General features: G+C 41.2%; 1 protein-coding gene across 6 annotated transcripts in view; it reads left to right on the forward strand.

The window, feature by feature from the left end:
• Nucleotides 1-16,232, forward strand: part of daam2 (dishevelled associated activator of morphogenesis 2) — a 101,727-nt gene that overhangs the window by 49,778 nt on the left and 35,717 nt on the right. For all 6 annotated transcript variants that reach the window (XM_034575520.1, XM_034575519.1, XM_034575517.1 and 3 more), the window contains 2 exons: nt 8,893-8,967; nt 12,882-12,976. In XM_034575520.1, coding sequence (XP_034431411.1) covers nt 8,893-8,967; nt 12,882-12,976 — 170 coding nt within the window. The remainder of the gene's footprint in view (nt 1-8,892; nt 8,968-12,881; nt 12,977-16,232) is intronic.

Below are 16,232 nucleotides of genomic sequence, written 5' to 3' on the forward strand. Positions count from 1 at the left end.
ATGGAAGCTGGAGCACCACAACAGTTTACAATGAAATGGAATACGGGTAAAAATAATAGAACAGGGAGATATAGTCTTTCTTTTAACACACTATGATAACCATTGGCCTTGGAATGTGCTATGCCCCTTGAATACCTTACTTTGTATCAAAGAGGACTGAATTGTTGGCAGAATCCACATTTGCACATGTGAACCCACATAACAGCCTCTAGTTTAATAATACTCAAATATCACTTATTGAATATCTTAATAAAGCAACCACAGACATTGTTATGAGGACTCTTCGTGCTGTCGTGAAAGGAAGCGGAAACAGAGTTTTGACTATGGCTTGGTCATATGGGAACCAAACTGGGTTGCAGTGTGCACATAAGATGGGTTCAAAGGTAGGATCGAAATTTGTTGTTCCTCCCCCATCTCTTAGTCAGAAATCATTTCCTCTAGGTGAAAAAAAAATAAATACAGACATGTGCCCAGCCAAGGAAATGTAGAGCAAAACTGGGGTTATAGTGCACAGCGGAAAGCCGGAGGAAAAACCAAACAAACTCCTTATTCATGGATAAATGTAATAGAGAATGAGGGAAACAACAACTGGTGTGCAATATCGGATAATAATCTGCATTCCTGTGTGTGAATATGGAAATAAAAAGGCCTGAATACTGTCCTCACATGCAAATACCCACACAGACATGAGAGACGTAGACTTAGGAAAGACCTGCAGGTTATTCAGACACATCAACAGTACTTGCACTGTGTTCCCTAGAATTACAGCATGAGAGTGATTGGAATGGAGAGCCGAGGACAGCAGAATTTCCCTCCGCCGTTCCTGTCGGCGACAAACACTGGTCCCCTTGTTTCCTCCAGCCAAGCGACTGCTCCAGTTGTTAGGGTTAGATAACACTTGGAGGGTGCCACTGAACGCCCAACAAAGGGACAAACTAGGTTTTTGTTCACCTGCAAAACAAACTGTCCAACACATTTACCGCTAATCTGTTTCAGTCCAGTGAAAACCGCATATTACAAATCACATTTTGTACGTGTTCACCTCAAGTGAAGACCAAATGCTTCTTTCTAGCCAGAGAAAGTTCTCTTACTTCTTAGGCTAATAAAAAAACTTAAACCGCCCTTATTTACTTTTTGGCATTTTAGACACAGTTTCTGGACATGTTTGGTTGATGTAACCCAAAATGGCTTCCAAGATTTTTTATATAAGTCTAGAAACCACTTTAGCATAATTGTAATTTTTTTAACCAATAGGACTTAGAAAATCACACACGCACACAATGTAGTATTCTTAGTTTTTGTGGCTAACATAGCTATCACATGCTACATGCATAGACACAGAGCAGCACTATCATTGAATTGGAGTTGGGGTTTTGGCCATCTGATGAATAAAACATCATCTAAACTCTGTTTTTACAAGTGGTTTGGTCTCTTTGAAGTTCTGAGAAGAATATCTCAGGGGTCTTTGGACTTTCATCTCTGGCTACTTGCTAATTTTGTCTGACTGCTGTTCGCTTCTCGACACAGGCGTTTTAACAGGCCTCCTTTGCTGAAAAACTTGTCCTGCTGCTGCTTGGAACAAGGTTGATGAGAAGTCAGATAGAATCACACATTAAGTAACATTAGTGTTTCACCGGGACCAAAATAATAAGCTGCAAGACGCCTATAAGCCCCATAGACCAGCTAACTGCTTATTCAATAACGCTCACTAAATTTATAACTTCAAGATACATTTTTGACATAACACGGAATCATATAAGTCAATAGGCCTCTTACAAACATATTCATTCTTAAGGTATATGTAGCACTTTAAGAAAAATCTGTGGCAATATCACCAAATGACTTTTCTTGCAGGTATACAAATAAGACTCATGAATCATGAAAACAAATTGACTGCCCTTCCTGGTGAAAACACACTCGTTTGAAATTGTCTTAATCTAAATGATTGATACAATTTAAACAAATTGACTGCAAAACAAACATTGTGTTCACTATATCATCATCACCCTTATGGCTCGCCAAGTTTTAGCCTTTTTATTGGCACATTTTTTCACAGCAGCATCTACATTTCAGCTGTTCTCTCACTCTGACAGCTGCTTCAGGGACTTTTACACAGGTCACTGTCCAGAGTCATCCTCTGTTATAACATCTGACAGTGTAACATCACCTACTGTCTGCTGTAATATTCTACTGTCTAATATCTCACTGCCTGTCCTCCTCTTGACCACTTCACGCACGTGTGAACTTTACTTTGAAAAGACAGGTTTCTTTACTGTCGAACATACTATCATGTGGGTTCAACCATTCTCTCTTTAGATCACAGTATTGGCCTGCTCTAACTACATACCCTTGACAGATGTACTGATAACATTTCCTAGTTGTTTTTTTACTAATACAACGCTGACATTTCTTTCTTTTTTTCTGATTTCTGAGAGCAGGACTGAAGTTCCATAGAGGGAAATTAGTTTTGCTCTTTAATTCAATAGGCAGCCTCCCGTGGATATTTTAGACACATTGATTATTAAAATTTTCAAGTTTCACAGTTCTTAAGCTCCTCATGACCAGGTGATTTTACCAGTCATTGATTTCAGCTTGGTTTGATGTTCGATGTCTTTAGAACATTTAAGATTTACATCCCATATGAGTTTACACTCCGACATCAACTTGTGTTTTTGTTTAAATAAAGCTGTTTGTTTAGTTTATTGGACACAGGTCCTTTTAGGGTGTTTAGCCAATATCAGTCAGCAGAGCTGTAAGAGAATTAGAGTGAATATGGTCTCTGTGTACCATGACTAACTCGAACATCTTGTGGAGGCCTTCAGACTATACATAAACCAACTGATCTGCACCTCTGATCTCAGCCACCCAGTCAGACACAGCCAGCTGTAAATGTGTGTGTGTTTGCTTGTGTGTGAGAAAGAGAGAGTGGACTTCATTTATGGTAAGCGTGAGAGGGTTATATACAGTATATGTGCAGCATACAACTTCAACAGAGATGGATAACTTAAATGTTTTGTGTGTGTGTGTGTGTGTGTGTGTGTGTGTGTGTGTGTGTGTGTGTGTGTGTGTGTGTGTGTGTGTGTGTGTGTGTGTGTGTGTGTGTGTGTGTGTGTGTGTGTGTGTGTGTGTGTGTGTGTGTGTGCTTGTTTTTGCTAGCGTGACTCTTATCCAGCAGCCTCCAGGTAGAGAACACGATGTAACATCTAATAACTTCTGATAATCGTTCAGTGCCGGGAGCCAAACAGGGTCTCCTGACTCGTATTTGTAGCGCTCCACTGACCACACGCACACACAAAGAGAGAGAGAGACACACACATACACTGTTTTCAGCCCATGATCACACAACACGATTCTTCACCAGCATCTAAACACTAAAAAAACTAGCACAGATCGGTTTTCTACTCTACTAAATGTAGCTTAAATAGATTATACTATTTACTGCAGTATTTGTTTGGCTGTCCAAAATCATCCAATGTTAGCTTCATCTCATATGCTTCAATGGGAATGCCATCGCTTAACACAAGCTGGCTGATGCTACGTAAACTCAAACGTTCGCCCCTCCCAAAGAAGCACATTTCTTCAATTATCAGCCACATGTGCTTTATCCCCATCACCTAAACTAATGTGACCCCGAGCAAAGATTTCTGCTTGAGCGCGTGCTATAACTTGTGTAATGTTAGCTACCTGTCAGAGATGGCGAGCGTTACATAATCTTTCAGAATTCAATATCCTGTCCATTTCCTGCCTCTCTAGGTGAGACTCTATATCCCGGCTTCCATAGATAAATATTCCCTGCAGAGGGATTGGCTCTTTGGAATGTAGGACAATCCCCCTCGTTGCGCAGACGGGAATATTTGTGGTGACAGCTGGAGCAGAGAATATGAGGAAAATATTGACTTAAATGACAGCTAATGCATCCCAATGGCTTGCTTTAACACGGTCCTGCAGTAGTTGCTGGACGGCCCATGTACTTTGTCTTAGACACGAGCTACAATATGAATAATTTGCACATGGAATATTTCACATCATTTACTTTTGTTTACCGGACAAAATACAAATGTTTCACTCGAGAATCCACTGGGCTCCATTTCTCCCTCAATATTTAACTTTGGTACATTCGATATTGCCAAAGAGATGATTACATTTTCAACTAGTATTATTCTCAGTCTCTGTTAGAATATTTAGTTATCTGCAGTACTCCAAGATGCCTGGAACAAAAGTTAAGTGATTAATACAAAAATTTCATGGCATTATTTTCGAAAGCATCCTCACTTTACTTTTAGTGCCTAAAACTCTTTGTATATAAAGGCATGCCTCTGGAATAGTTAGCAGAATTAGGGCTGCATTTCATGGTTTATACCACTTCTCCTTTCAGGGTCGCAGGGGTATCTAGAGCCAATCCCAGCTGACACTGGGCGAGAGGCAGGTGGACCCTGGACAGATTGCCAGCGTATAGCAGGGCCAACATATAGAGACAAACAACGTTTTACACAGTCAGACAATTAAGAGTCTCCAATTAACCTTTCTTGCATGTTTTTGGACTGCGGGAGTAAGCAGGAGAACCTGAAAAAAAAGCCTATGCATGTCTTTGTTTTGGTCTACAAATTAACCTCTGTGTTGTATTTTAGCAGTGACTACACAACATTCAGGTCTTTTTTTTTTATTTCTTGCCAAGGACAAATTCTTTTTGCAGGGCTTTTTTCCTCCTTTAAACGCAGGCTTTTGCAGTTCTCTCCTTTTGTCCATGAAGTGCTCTTTGAATATAGGGTATTTCACTCTGTATTGTGCTGCTTGCCTTTGCTGTCATGATTTTGGACGGCTCATGAAAGTCCCCACATCGCAGCCAGGGTCCCCCCGGGCCTCTCTGAGCACATGGGAACAGAGTGTTTGAAGCCCGATGAGAACTCCCATTGCCAGAGAAACTGGAGACCTTGTGGAAACATTTCGCTGATCGCCAATGTATAGATTAGAAGCCTGTCTGAGACCCAGAGCAGCTGAAAAGCTTTCGGAGGATGGATGAGAACAAGTTGGGCTGCCAAAGTACAGAGACTGGAAGACGCGAAGGTGAAAATGTGCTGATGTGCAGAACATGCTTACATGGATGTAAATGGGGGTTACGACAAAGCACTTGTTGGTGTTAGAAGGAACGTGGAGTCATCAGCCAGTGACATACCATCATATTTTGGACTATTTCATATACTCCTGCACATCATCCATCCATTCTCTATACTGCTTATCCCTTTGAGGGTTGCTAGGAAAGCTGGAGCCAATCCCTGCTGACATTGGGCGAGAGGCAGGTTACCAGAGTATCCCAGGGCCAACATACAAAGACAAACAACTATTGACACTCACATTCACTCCGACGGTTCATTTAGAGTGGGTGTTTGGTTAATTGGACTGCTGGAGGATGCCAGAGTACCCGGAGAAAACCTAAGGGGAGAACATGAATGATAACAAGGAGAAACTTGAGGCAGAATTCAAACCAGGAACCTTCTTGCTGCGACACTGCTACCCACTGCACCACAGTGCCGACCTTTTGCTCATTATTAAGAGTGTAACTCACTGAAAGTTTTAGTATGAAACAAGTGAAAACCTCTGATGGCCCTTCCAAATTCTTAACGTGCAACTATGGCACAGGGAGGATTTCGGCTTTCTACCCCCTGTTGCTCCTAAAGTCGTGACTTAAAATGTATTCTCTATGTGTGTAGGACTCTTAAAGTCTCTGAGCTCAGTTATCGTTATCAGTGCAATCATTTGAGGAAGTTTGAAATCTTTTAGGCGGCTTGTTACAAGACAGCAGGGGTGCGGAAATATGTAATTCCATCTGCTCTTTCAACAGGTGCCCCCCCCCCCCCTAAATGTAAGCGTCTGCCCAATACACAGGGACATATTCTTGAACTGTGTATTTTAGTCAGGTATTTGAGTCTTCACAGAAAAAATATATATCCCTCAACAGATGCTTGTAACAAGAGGAGCACATTAAGCAAATATAGCTGATACACTGTTGGGGATTCCTGTCCTCCTGTAAATCATATTTAATGTCACCAGACACAAGGAATGTACGGTGTAGTGAAAGTGTGTAATTGCTGTAATAGAGTGACAGGCTTGACCTTAAACTGTCGCAGTGGAGCACACGACGGGGATGTTTTCACCCAGAAAACCAAAAGCAGAAGAGCTCTCATAGCTTGGCTCACAGATACAAGAACATGAGTGTTCAGCACTTTCATTCAAATGTGTGCACTTACAGCACAAACTCTTCATCCACATCCAACGTCGTCTGGTGTTTGCACTTTTGTTTTAATCCAGGCTCCACTCTATGGAAACTGGCGTCTTATCAGAACGTTTTTAATACCAGTCATCAAATGTGATTAACTCCCAGAAGGGTTTGATCATGCAAGCAGTGCATGAGAACAAACTTAGCATCACTGCAGCTCCTGGAATTTCCATTTAAAGGGTAAATATTCAGGAAATGTGACCCCCAAATGTGACCCCCAAAACAAACCTCACATGTCGGATTTTTTCATTTTGCCCCAAAACGAGACGATAATTACAGTATTTTGCTTTTCATTTGGGCTCGTGAAACTGCCAGAGTAAATGTTGCATTGGACTCGACATGTTTTTGAGGGTGTGTCGGCGGCTGTAATTTGGCTGAAGGGCCAGAGAGCGAGGCAGTTAAGTTGTTAATCTCAGCGTCAGGATCTGTCTGGCATTGTGTCCTGAGTGTGTCAGCAGCATGGTGGAAAACACAAGCTGAGTGGTACAGTGAGCCCTATTGTTTTTGTTTCAGTTGAGCGATTTAGCTGGAGCTCAAATTCTGACACAGAATGCTGCAGATCAGAAACGCTGGTCAAGGACTGCAATCCACATACACCAACCCAGCCATATACATTTAAGCTTTGCTGTTTCTGCTGCTCAGTTCAGCTCTTGTTACTGGGTTATTGGGTTACTGGAGGAAATAAAAGGATTTTATGTCCTGGCACAATCAAAGAGTTCACCTGCTTTAATCAACAGAAAATATAATTCGCTTTTGTCTGTGTCGTGCCACAATGCAAATATTGAATTAGTGTTTTAGAAATGCAGGTATTTGTTGGCCCAAAATATAGATTTTCCATATAAAGAGGGAACCCAAAAGGACATGATGAGCTCTTGCTCCAACATGGATGCCCTTTAAGCCCCTGCATACTGTAGTTTAATGACAAACTCAAGAATAATCTGTTGGTGGAACGGCATAATAATTAACTTTTATAGTATGCTTGTTACTCTAAACAGATGTACTGCCATTGAATGATTGTTTCTTTTTAATATGGCCTTACATAAAGTAACTTAAGTTGAACTCAAGTTTTCTGCAGCTTTATGTAGGAAAGGGATCTGAACTTATGTTATATGGCTTTCACACTCAATACATGACAGAGCAAGAAGAAAACAAAGTCTTCTGAACCCTGAAGACAGCCAAGACACCCACTGTGTGTTGAAGAAAAGGCTTTTGAAGAAACATACACTTAAAGCATTGGTATAGGATTACTCTTGTATATTACAAAACCAGTTTAACACGAATGTGGCATACTATGCGTTTCAAACTCTTGCTGACATGCACACAGAGCAACAAGTACGCTCCACCAGCGCTCCAAGCTAAACAAGACCAGATGTGAACAAGGAACGTGGTCTTTGTATTCCCCTGTGCCTTGGTTTGCTCGTGGCATCACGCTTCCCTGGATTCTTCTGGACAAACTATATCTCTGACGGGCTATTTGAAAATGATTGTGGAGTGCACTTTGTTCCTCAAGATCTTCCCTTTCCCCCCCTTTTCTATCTCTGTGCAATACAAGACAAGTGAGCAGTGTTATGGGCTGCACTGGCCCATCCATTTAGGCTTCATGTGGATATTGAGGTATTGAGTTATGGTAGAAAACAGAAAGTAAATAGTATGAAATTAAAGTAGCTCCCTTGCAGAAGTGCCAATGCAACCCAAGAGGCTGCAGGGTTCATCACAGTCAACCCGTATGTTGGATTGTAATGAACATGATGGTGTTTCAGAATGGAAAGTCTTGGCCACCTGAACAGCATAAGTCTAGTTGGCCCATGTTTCTTGTGCACAAGAAGTAGTTTTGGGCTGATGTTGCATCTTATGGAAAAGTCACTGGGTTACATGAATATGAAACATAAATATTCACATCAAATTCCATGTAAAGCCATCATTCTGTCCTTTTAGATACCTTGTCATGGGCTAAATTCCCAGTAAGGTTCTACAGGAAAGGTCAGGGCATCATCATAATCATTAGGAATAGACTGTTTCCAGACCTCTGTCAAATGTGTCCAAGCATTCAAAACTGTAAGTCTAGTTTCATGTGCTCATCAGACACGTTTACATGGTCACAAATATTCCCATTAAGACAATAACATGTCTTAATAGCATTGTAATGTCCTATTGGAACTTTTACAGCATTTTGCAACATCGACATACTGCAGTTACCAACTGCTTGGCAACTCTTTCCCTGGGTTTGAGTGTCAAGAAGTTGTAGGACGTGAGTTATAATGAGACTTTGCTCTGTAACATGTTACCAGGAATATGAATGGAATATTCTATTAGCAACTCATATAATCATCATGTTGGAAAAAATATCTTATTCAGAATATGGTCAGAGGTCAGCATATTGGTTTCCATGTAAACGTATTCAATGACAGCTTCTTTTCCCTTGTTAGAAAAAGATCAGTCAAAGTTTTGATGGTAGGATTGGATAGGAATCCTACATATTTAGGTATCTATCTAGCCTACATTCAAACGGCAACAGAGAAATGTTGAACAGTGTGGATGCGTGTAAAAGCTGTGAGTTATTCAAGAACTGAATTAATGTTGCTGTGTTTGATTCAGTCTGTCTTTGTGTCCACTAACAGGAGCAAGAGGACCCCAACAAGCTGGCCACCAGCTGGCCCGACTACTACATTGACCGCATCAACTCCATGGCTGCTGTAAGTCAAACTCATTGTCTGTCTGAATGTCTGTCTCCCTCTATTTGAAGAGAGCGTGTTTAACTTTACTTCAGGCTTCTGACTTGCACTTCTCAGAGGTCACTGTTCACTCAGCCATTCTTTCTCAGATTTCTCTCTTGGCTCGCTTTTTATCATCTCCCCGCTGACTGCTTGTTATAAGTGCATGACCACATTCCTTTGCTGTGACCCCAGCATTCACACACACTGTGATGACAAACAGGCTATTTAGACACTCAGCAGTCGAGTCAGTGGGAATGAATGTCAAAGACACGGAGCAAAGCCAGGATGACCAGATTCATTATTTCTGGCCTACGTCGCTGCCAATATAAACAACACGATACCACTTAAAAAACTGTCTTCTACCATGATCTCAGTTATACTTTATACAGTTACTGCTGTTGTGTAAGATTCTCTTATTTGGCCATTGACTGGTCCGCGCCAGTGGCCTCTGACCCTGAGACCTTATGTAGATGACGAGTTGGCTCCCAAATGTTTGGAAATCGTAAAACATGACATTTTTTTAGAGTTTCTCTTAAAAGATGACAAGTAAATGTGAAATTTAGAGACTTACAAGTTAAAAGTGGAGACAGTCTAGCAGGAGCCTCTTGTATCAGTAATGAATTTTTCAGCATTTCAGTTGGTTTATTTTGTTGTTGTATTTTTCTTCTTGCCACTTAATGTAGTCTAGTATTTACCAGTCTTTCCAGGCCATGGGGATAAACGGTTCAACAATAGCTTATATAGACCACCTTAAACTTAGGGCCAAAATGTAATGGCATCTAATATCTGTTTATTGCTATTTTGTTTGCTGTTCTGGCAAACACACCTGGGCCAACAACCCACATTGAATGTTGCTATTTTTACAGCTGTTTTTGTTTATGGGACGAGAAGGAGTTACCTCTGAACGGAGCACCGGTACCTGAGCTCTGGAAAAAGTATTTTTCTGTCATTTTCTTAAAGCCTAGACTGCACATAGGCACAAACGCAGACTCACATAGACATACACTGTATTTTAAGTGAAGTTAAAGGAAAGCACTGATTTGTAAGTTGCCAAGAACTTAAAATCCACAGGGGCTGTAGCGGTGCCTCTGTGCTATTAGATGTCAGACAAACTGTCAGAGTTATGTTTCAGCCTTTCTTTTTCTTTCTTTTTGCCATACTACTGTAAAGCAGGTCTTTGCACTCTGCAAATCATTTGTTTATAGTCTGCTGTATGGTATGTGTAGAGTTTTAAAATGTTGGCATTGCTTTAAAGCTAGTGTCAAATTTTGCCGGTATAAGATATTTCCATTTTATTCCACTGGTTTAAAAAATTGTCAGTATAAGTAATTGCACTAATACTGTAGAGGAGGTGGGGGATACTTGTTTGAAGAAAAAGAAAGTAAAACAAGTTGATTCACATTGGAAACACCTGAAATGTTATCCTTGGATGAATTGGTTTTCCTTGCAAAAAGACAATTCAGATTTTACGACTCTTTCAACAGATGAAAGAAGATATTTTTTGCGGTCCCTATTCCCTTTTGTTGCACAAGTAGTCTCTTGTTCAAGCGCCACTTCAGCAACATCTCTTTTATTCACCATAACTCCAACCAATTTCCTCGCCTTCCTGAGTCACTTTTGCACCCCCACTTACAGTCCTCCATTTGCTCCACCACTGTGCTCCAGACAGAATCTTGACAAGAGAGCATTTTCAAAAATTTGGAGGTGCTCCGCTTGTCCATGACTTCATAGCTTGGCTCACAGATACAAGCTCACTCACCAGGGACAGCCCCTTCCACAGTAGCCGAGGTTACTGGATGAGCTCATTTTCGCTTTGCCGCCCAGAGAGATTAGTGTACAACCAGCATCTTGGATGTTCATTCATAAAAGCATGTCAGAGCCCTGGGGCTTCTTGTTGGCCACTGAGTGATAAGTGAAATGTCCTCGTGACTCTGACAAGAGTTTCTGCAGCCCTGCTGTGTCCACGCTCGTGTGCGGGGCCTCACAACGCCCACCTGGATGGGCTTTTCTGAAGATGGACAGAAAAAGAGATCCAAAACAGTGGCAAGGAGAAAGGCCTGTTATTTCTCAGTGATGTGAAGAAATGCACAGAAATCACAATTGCACCTCACAACCTCAAAATAGGGATTCAAACTAGCATTGCAAAATGCAAAAACAACCTTGGAGCCATTGATCAGTCAGTTAGGTAGTGGAGAAAAACCTGCCTTCATGTTATTGACACAAGTCAATTTAATGTTCTACATTAAAATAACACACCCTGTTTTCAACTCTTTAGCACTTAGTCAAACAATTTTCGTTCACTTGAAAACTGAAAATTCAGGTGTTTCGAAAAAAGCAATCACACAAAACAGCTTTGAAGGAGAAAAGATATTGGTAATTTTACCACATTATAATTAATTGTCTTTCAACAGGACAGTTTAATCCACTTGTTTCCAGTCACATCATTACACTAAATTTCAGTTGTTAGTTTTTAGCCACAGGGGAACAACAGGATATTAGTTCGGTTACAGCCAGTACTTTGTTAGCTTAATTAGGTTTTGTGCCTATGTCTGACTTTGCAATTTTGGTGAAAAAACAATGTTGTTTTGCCTTCATTTATTTTGAACAAATGCTTTTTTTACTGGAAGCATTAGTGACGCACATGGATGAAATTAAGGTTTTGATGAGCTGCACTCATCACTCACTCAGTTAACAACGCAATGACGACTAGCTTGAAGGTGCAGTTCTGGCTCTAGGGGGCTCTTCCCATAATAAGGATTCAGGGAAGTGCCTTCTGCTGGTTTACCAACCAGCTATAATAATATCCTTATGTGCATGTTGGCCACAGGTTAGATCGAGCTTACAAATACCAGATGTAGGAAGGAGTCATTTGGCCAGACTCATTGACATGGTGAACTGGCTCGCAGCACGACCAAATCATTCACTCTCTCCAACACTTGTTGTGTCCAACTTCCCATTGACTACGAGCATATTCGTTGAGAGAAACCGGAGCCAGAGCTTTTACTTCTTGGCACAGGGTCCTTGAACCATCTGGAGTTGAGGCTAAGTTGACACGATGGATGTTTTGACTGCGCTGTTTCTAGATTAAACACTCTCGCTCACTGGACAGACCAGAGCTGCTGTTAGGTAGTCAAACATGGGGTTGCTTCAGTTTGCCATGTGGGTGCAGTTTGTCCAAAGCAGTCATACCGAGAATATTTCCACCCTGTTTTTGACCCATTTTTAAGGGTTTAAAGGCTGGAAAACAGGGTGACATTTAAGCAAATCAATGGGCTGCCACTGTGACTAGATCTCTCCACTGCTGAACCGCTCATTGTTTGAACCTTAGCACTTGGCAGTGGGCTGACATGGAAAAAAGCCTGGAGAGGCTAAACAGAAGCCCTATGGCCCTGACTAATGGGAGCACAGTAGCTCTTTAATGTTGTTGAGGGAAGCCTTTATGTGATGAAGAAATGCATTAACACTATACCCCTGGTCTAAGTGTTTTTTTATTAATCACCCTGTCTGTTGAAAGCGTGATTGGAGCTAATTGTCTGCATGGCTTGTTTTGGCATGTGTCTATAACTTCAAACAGTTCTTTCAAAGAAACATAAAAGTATACATTTGATCTGTTGATTCGTGGTGCCTGAAATATCAGCCTACTAATGAGGCTCTGATTGTGTGCTGCTAGGACTAATTGAAACAAGCACATTTACTTATAAAGAAGAGGTAGCGTGTACTGGTGCTGTCATATTGCTGCCAAGTTATGATTTAAGGTTGACCTAGTAGAAACAACAAAAAGCTTTATTATAAGTGAAAAATTCAGAATGCATGCCAATAAGTAATGCATCCAGTGTGGGCTATGGTAAAGCTAGAATTCAGGAGTATGAGTCTATTTTTTATTTTTTTGGCAGATGCAGACCCTGTTTGCTTTTGATGAGGAGGAAATGGAAATGAGGAACAAGGTGGTGGAAGATCTGAAGACAGCCCTTCGCACTCAGCCAATGAGGTGAGTGAATCTCCCCGTTTACCAACACTCTTTGCACTTTTCCTCTGCTGCAGACCATTCTGAGAATTGTATGGTGCGATCCATATCCATCATGCACTCCTACTATTTGACGTGTTGAGGGAATTTCACACACATTAAATCCAGTTAATTTTGTAACATGCTACAGGAAAGATATCACTGTCTGTTGTCAGGGCAAAGGGTCCTACGTACTTACAACTGAAATACCAGCAATTAAATATATTTTTAGATTATATTTATATATATCTAGACTCAAGTTTTTCTTCCCCTACACTGCAGCTGTTAGGCTCACTCATCACCAATAAGACACATTCAAGGACGTTGGACAGCCCACTAATACAAACTGCCTCTGTCTCACCACGTCAGCAGCTGCTTTGGCGCTGTCAATCGTGCCAGTTGTGTGATGCAGTGGTCTGGACCGAACTGGGGTTGTTGAGTTTTCTCAAGGGGAGCTACTAAGTGACAGAGCTAATGTGCAGAATGACAAAAAACTCAGGACAGTTTAAGTGTCTGGGTCATGTCTGGGTTGTGTGTGTTTTAGAACACGCCTGTAACCATAATTGTTTGTATCTGTGTACGTATGGGTTTTCAAACTACTCATCCTGGACAAAGGTTGGCAAGAGGCCGCTTCTAGAGTTAACATGGAAGTCATTAGAAAGGTTGCTGCTTCTGTCCCTTCACAGTAAACCATTTATTATGATAATTGTATATAAAGCTGATCTTTGATGTATTCTTTACGGTGCCGAGTAATCACCTCTTACTGATGTTGCAGTATATGCTTTCATCATGGATGGACGTGTTATTTATACTGGTCCACATCAAATATCCCAACAGTTAAATATGGGTATGGAAAAGCTCACACTAATTGCTTTAGCTATATTTAATATTTTAACACTATGCACACTATGTTATAACAACATCCATCACAAACTAGAAATACTGCACAGTGGTTGTATGTCTCTGCCAACCAGTGCAGTTTCAGTCTACATAAATATCTTTTCCAGACTCCTATAATGTTACTGTGACCTTTACCTGAGACCAATGAGATCCTATCGGGTAATCTTTGAGTCCTAGTAAAATTCCCTCAACATGTTGATGTTCTTATTCAGATATTGTGTTCCTAAGAATGGGATGGATGGACAACCTGAAAACATAATGCCTCTAAAACAGCTAAAACAAGACAAAGGATTAGCCCAATATTGGAATACTGTCTAAAGTGTTTATAATCAACCTCAGAAGATACATGTCATATTTACTTAAAGTAATATACAACACATAAAGTGCAGTCTGAAAGGTATAAGGTTTAACGTTAAGAGGGGGAGTTGTGAACACTTACTTGTTATGCATATCAAGGTGTGGTGGACACTTCAAACTGATAATGTGGTATGTGGTCAAAAACTGTTTGCTGAGTTATGGCAGCGTGTCAGAAAAGAGAAGAACTCCCCCAACCTTGTTTCCAGGTTCTACTTTCCTCTCTCACGTATTCACTTTCACTCCCTCTATTATATTCAACGGTACTTAATTTACCTCATCAATGGTGGCTGAAGTGACTTGGTCAACACCATTCAGTAATGCATTTGCACCCGTTCTGTGAGTCATAGCTCATTAGCACGCAGATGTTTTTAAGTACTGTAGCCGTGATGTGGGTAGCAGGTGTGTACGACGAAATATGGGTGTTCAGGGAAAGCCTGTGCAGTGTGTTCATGTCCCGCCAAGTCTAAGCTTTGTGACAAATGGGTGAAAAGATGTCTGGGCGACATCTGAGCACCTCACCTAAGCAGCCTCTTTATGTATCGCACACAAAGAGACAGTGTGTCCCTTTTGTGGGAAAGGGACACTTCTGTATCCCCTTTGTGTCCGCATATTGTCTTTATGGCGGCATTTTGTGAGACATGGTGGTGTCCATCCGTATTGAGCCTTGATTCATGCCTGCCTTTGGATGACTGCCTGAAACAGCCCCCACCCTCCTTCCTTCTGGCATTTCACCGAGGCAGCTGGGTCTGGTTGTGAAGAGGTGTCCTTGTGCCCTCAGCCCGCTCTGCAGGGCCACAGGACCCAAGCACATCGTCGGCGTGCAGGGTGCCAGGCGGAGCGCACAAAGGCAGCACATTGTCAACAAGCCACCCACGGATGTCACTTTCACTCACAGGCAGATTATAAGCCATTGAAATGACAAGGTGACAAGGTTTTGCTCATGTGGTCTCTTGCAAGTTACCGTATATGGAATGTGATATGAACAAAGACTACAAAGTCATTTAAAAGTGTGCATGTTCATTTCCAACACCCAAACCTCATTAGATCCCCTTTATGTTCAAATTTCTGTTTTGTGTAAACTAATTCAAACTGAGGTGGTACTGCACCTTTTTGATTTGTGATGCTGTAACTTCATGGCCTACTTGTGATCCTCATCACATGTTACTGTGTGGCTGTAGTGTTCTGGATCTAAATCGTTTTGGTCTTTTTCTCAGGTTGTTTAATTATAAAGGTCAATAGGCTTTAAGTGGTGAGCAGTAAATCATTAAGTATTACACAAGCAGGAATAAGCAAAACTAAAAGATTTTAAAGATCTGCTTAGTGGAGTGCTTTCTTCACTTGTATCAGTCCTTTTGTGTTTTAAATGTCAGAAGCACAGCAACTAATGCAGGAGCTGTGAACTGATGAGGGCAGGATAACTTGGTACAACACATCACTATTTCAGAGAACCCTGACTGTATGTAAGCAGGCAGATCTTATTCCTACCGTGAGTGATGCCATACTTTACCATTTACCAGAAATTAGCTTTTGATAGCTATAATTGTTCATCTAATTTAATGGCCCAGATGTGATAAACAACCATAAAAAATTAGACACTTGGAAAACTGGCTGAATTATTCTTCCACTTGAATTTACAGCTGAACCTTTTCCCTGCCAGCAGTTATTGCTTTGTTTATCAGCTGTCAAATGGAGCCTGAACGCTCACAACGGGAATGTATGTTTACTCACAGAAGACTGAGTGTGCATGTGAGGGCCAGTATGTGAAGACAAACTGCCACAGCCAGCTGTTTAGTCAAATCACATCTGCATGCCCTGGTGTAGATTTCACTTTCGCTTCCAGATATTGAAATACATAGGAGCTCAGTGGGTTTTAACTACGCTGTTAAGTGCACTTACACGAGCAGTGTTGACCTACTGAGTCATCTGCACATCTGCTCTATGTCTGCGTTGATGAGCGTGCTGTGTGGGCATTCTTCTATCCAAA

Source organism: Hippoglossus hippoglossus, chromosome 22, assembly GCF_009819705.1.
Source record: "Hippoglossus hippoglossus isolate fHipHip1 chromosome 22, fHipHip1.pri, whole genome shotgun sequence".
Lineage (NCBI taxonomy): Eukaryota > Metazoa > Chordata > Actinopteri > Pleuronectiformes > Pleuronectidae > Hippoglossus > Hippoglossus hippoglossus.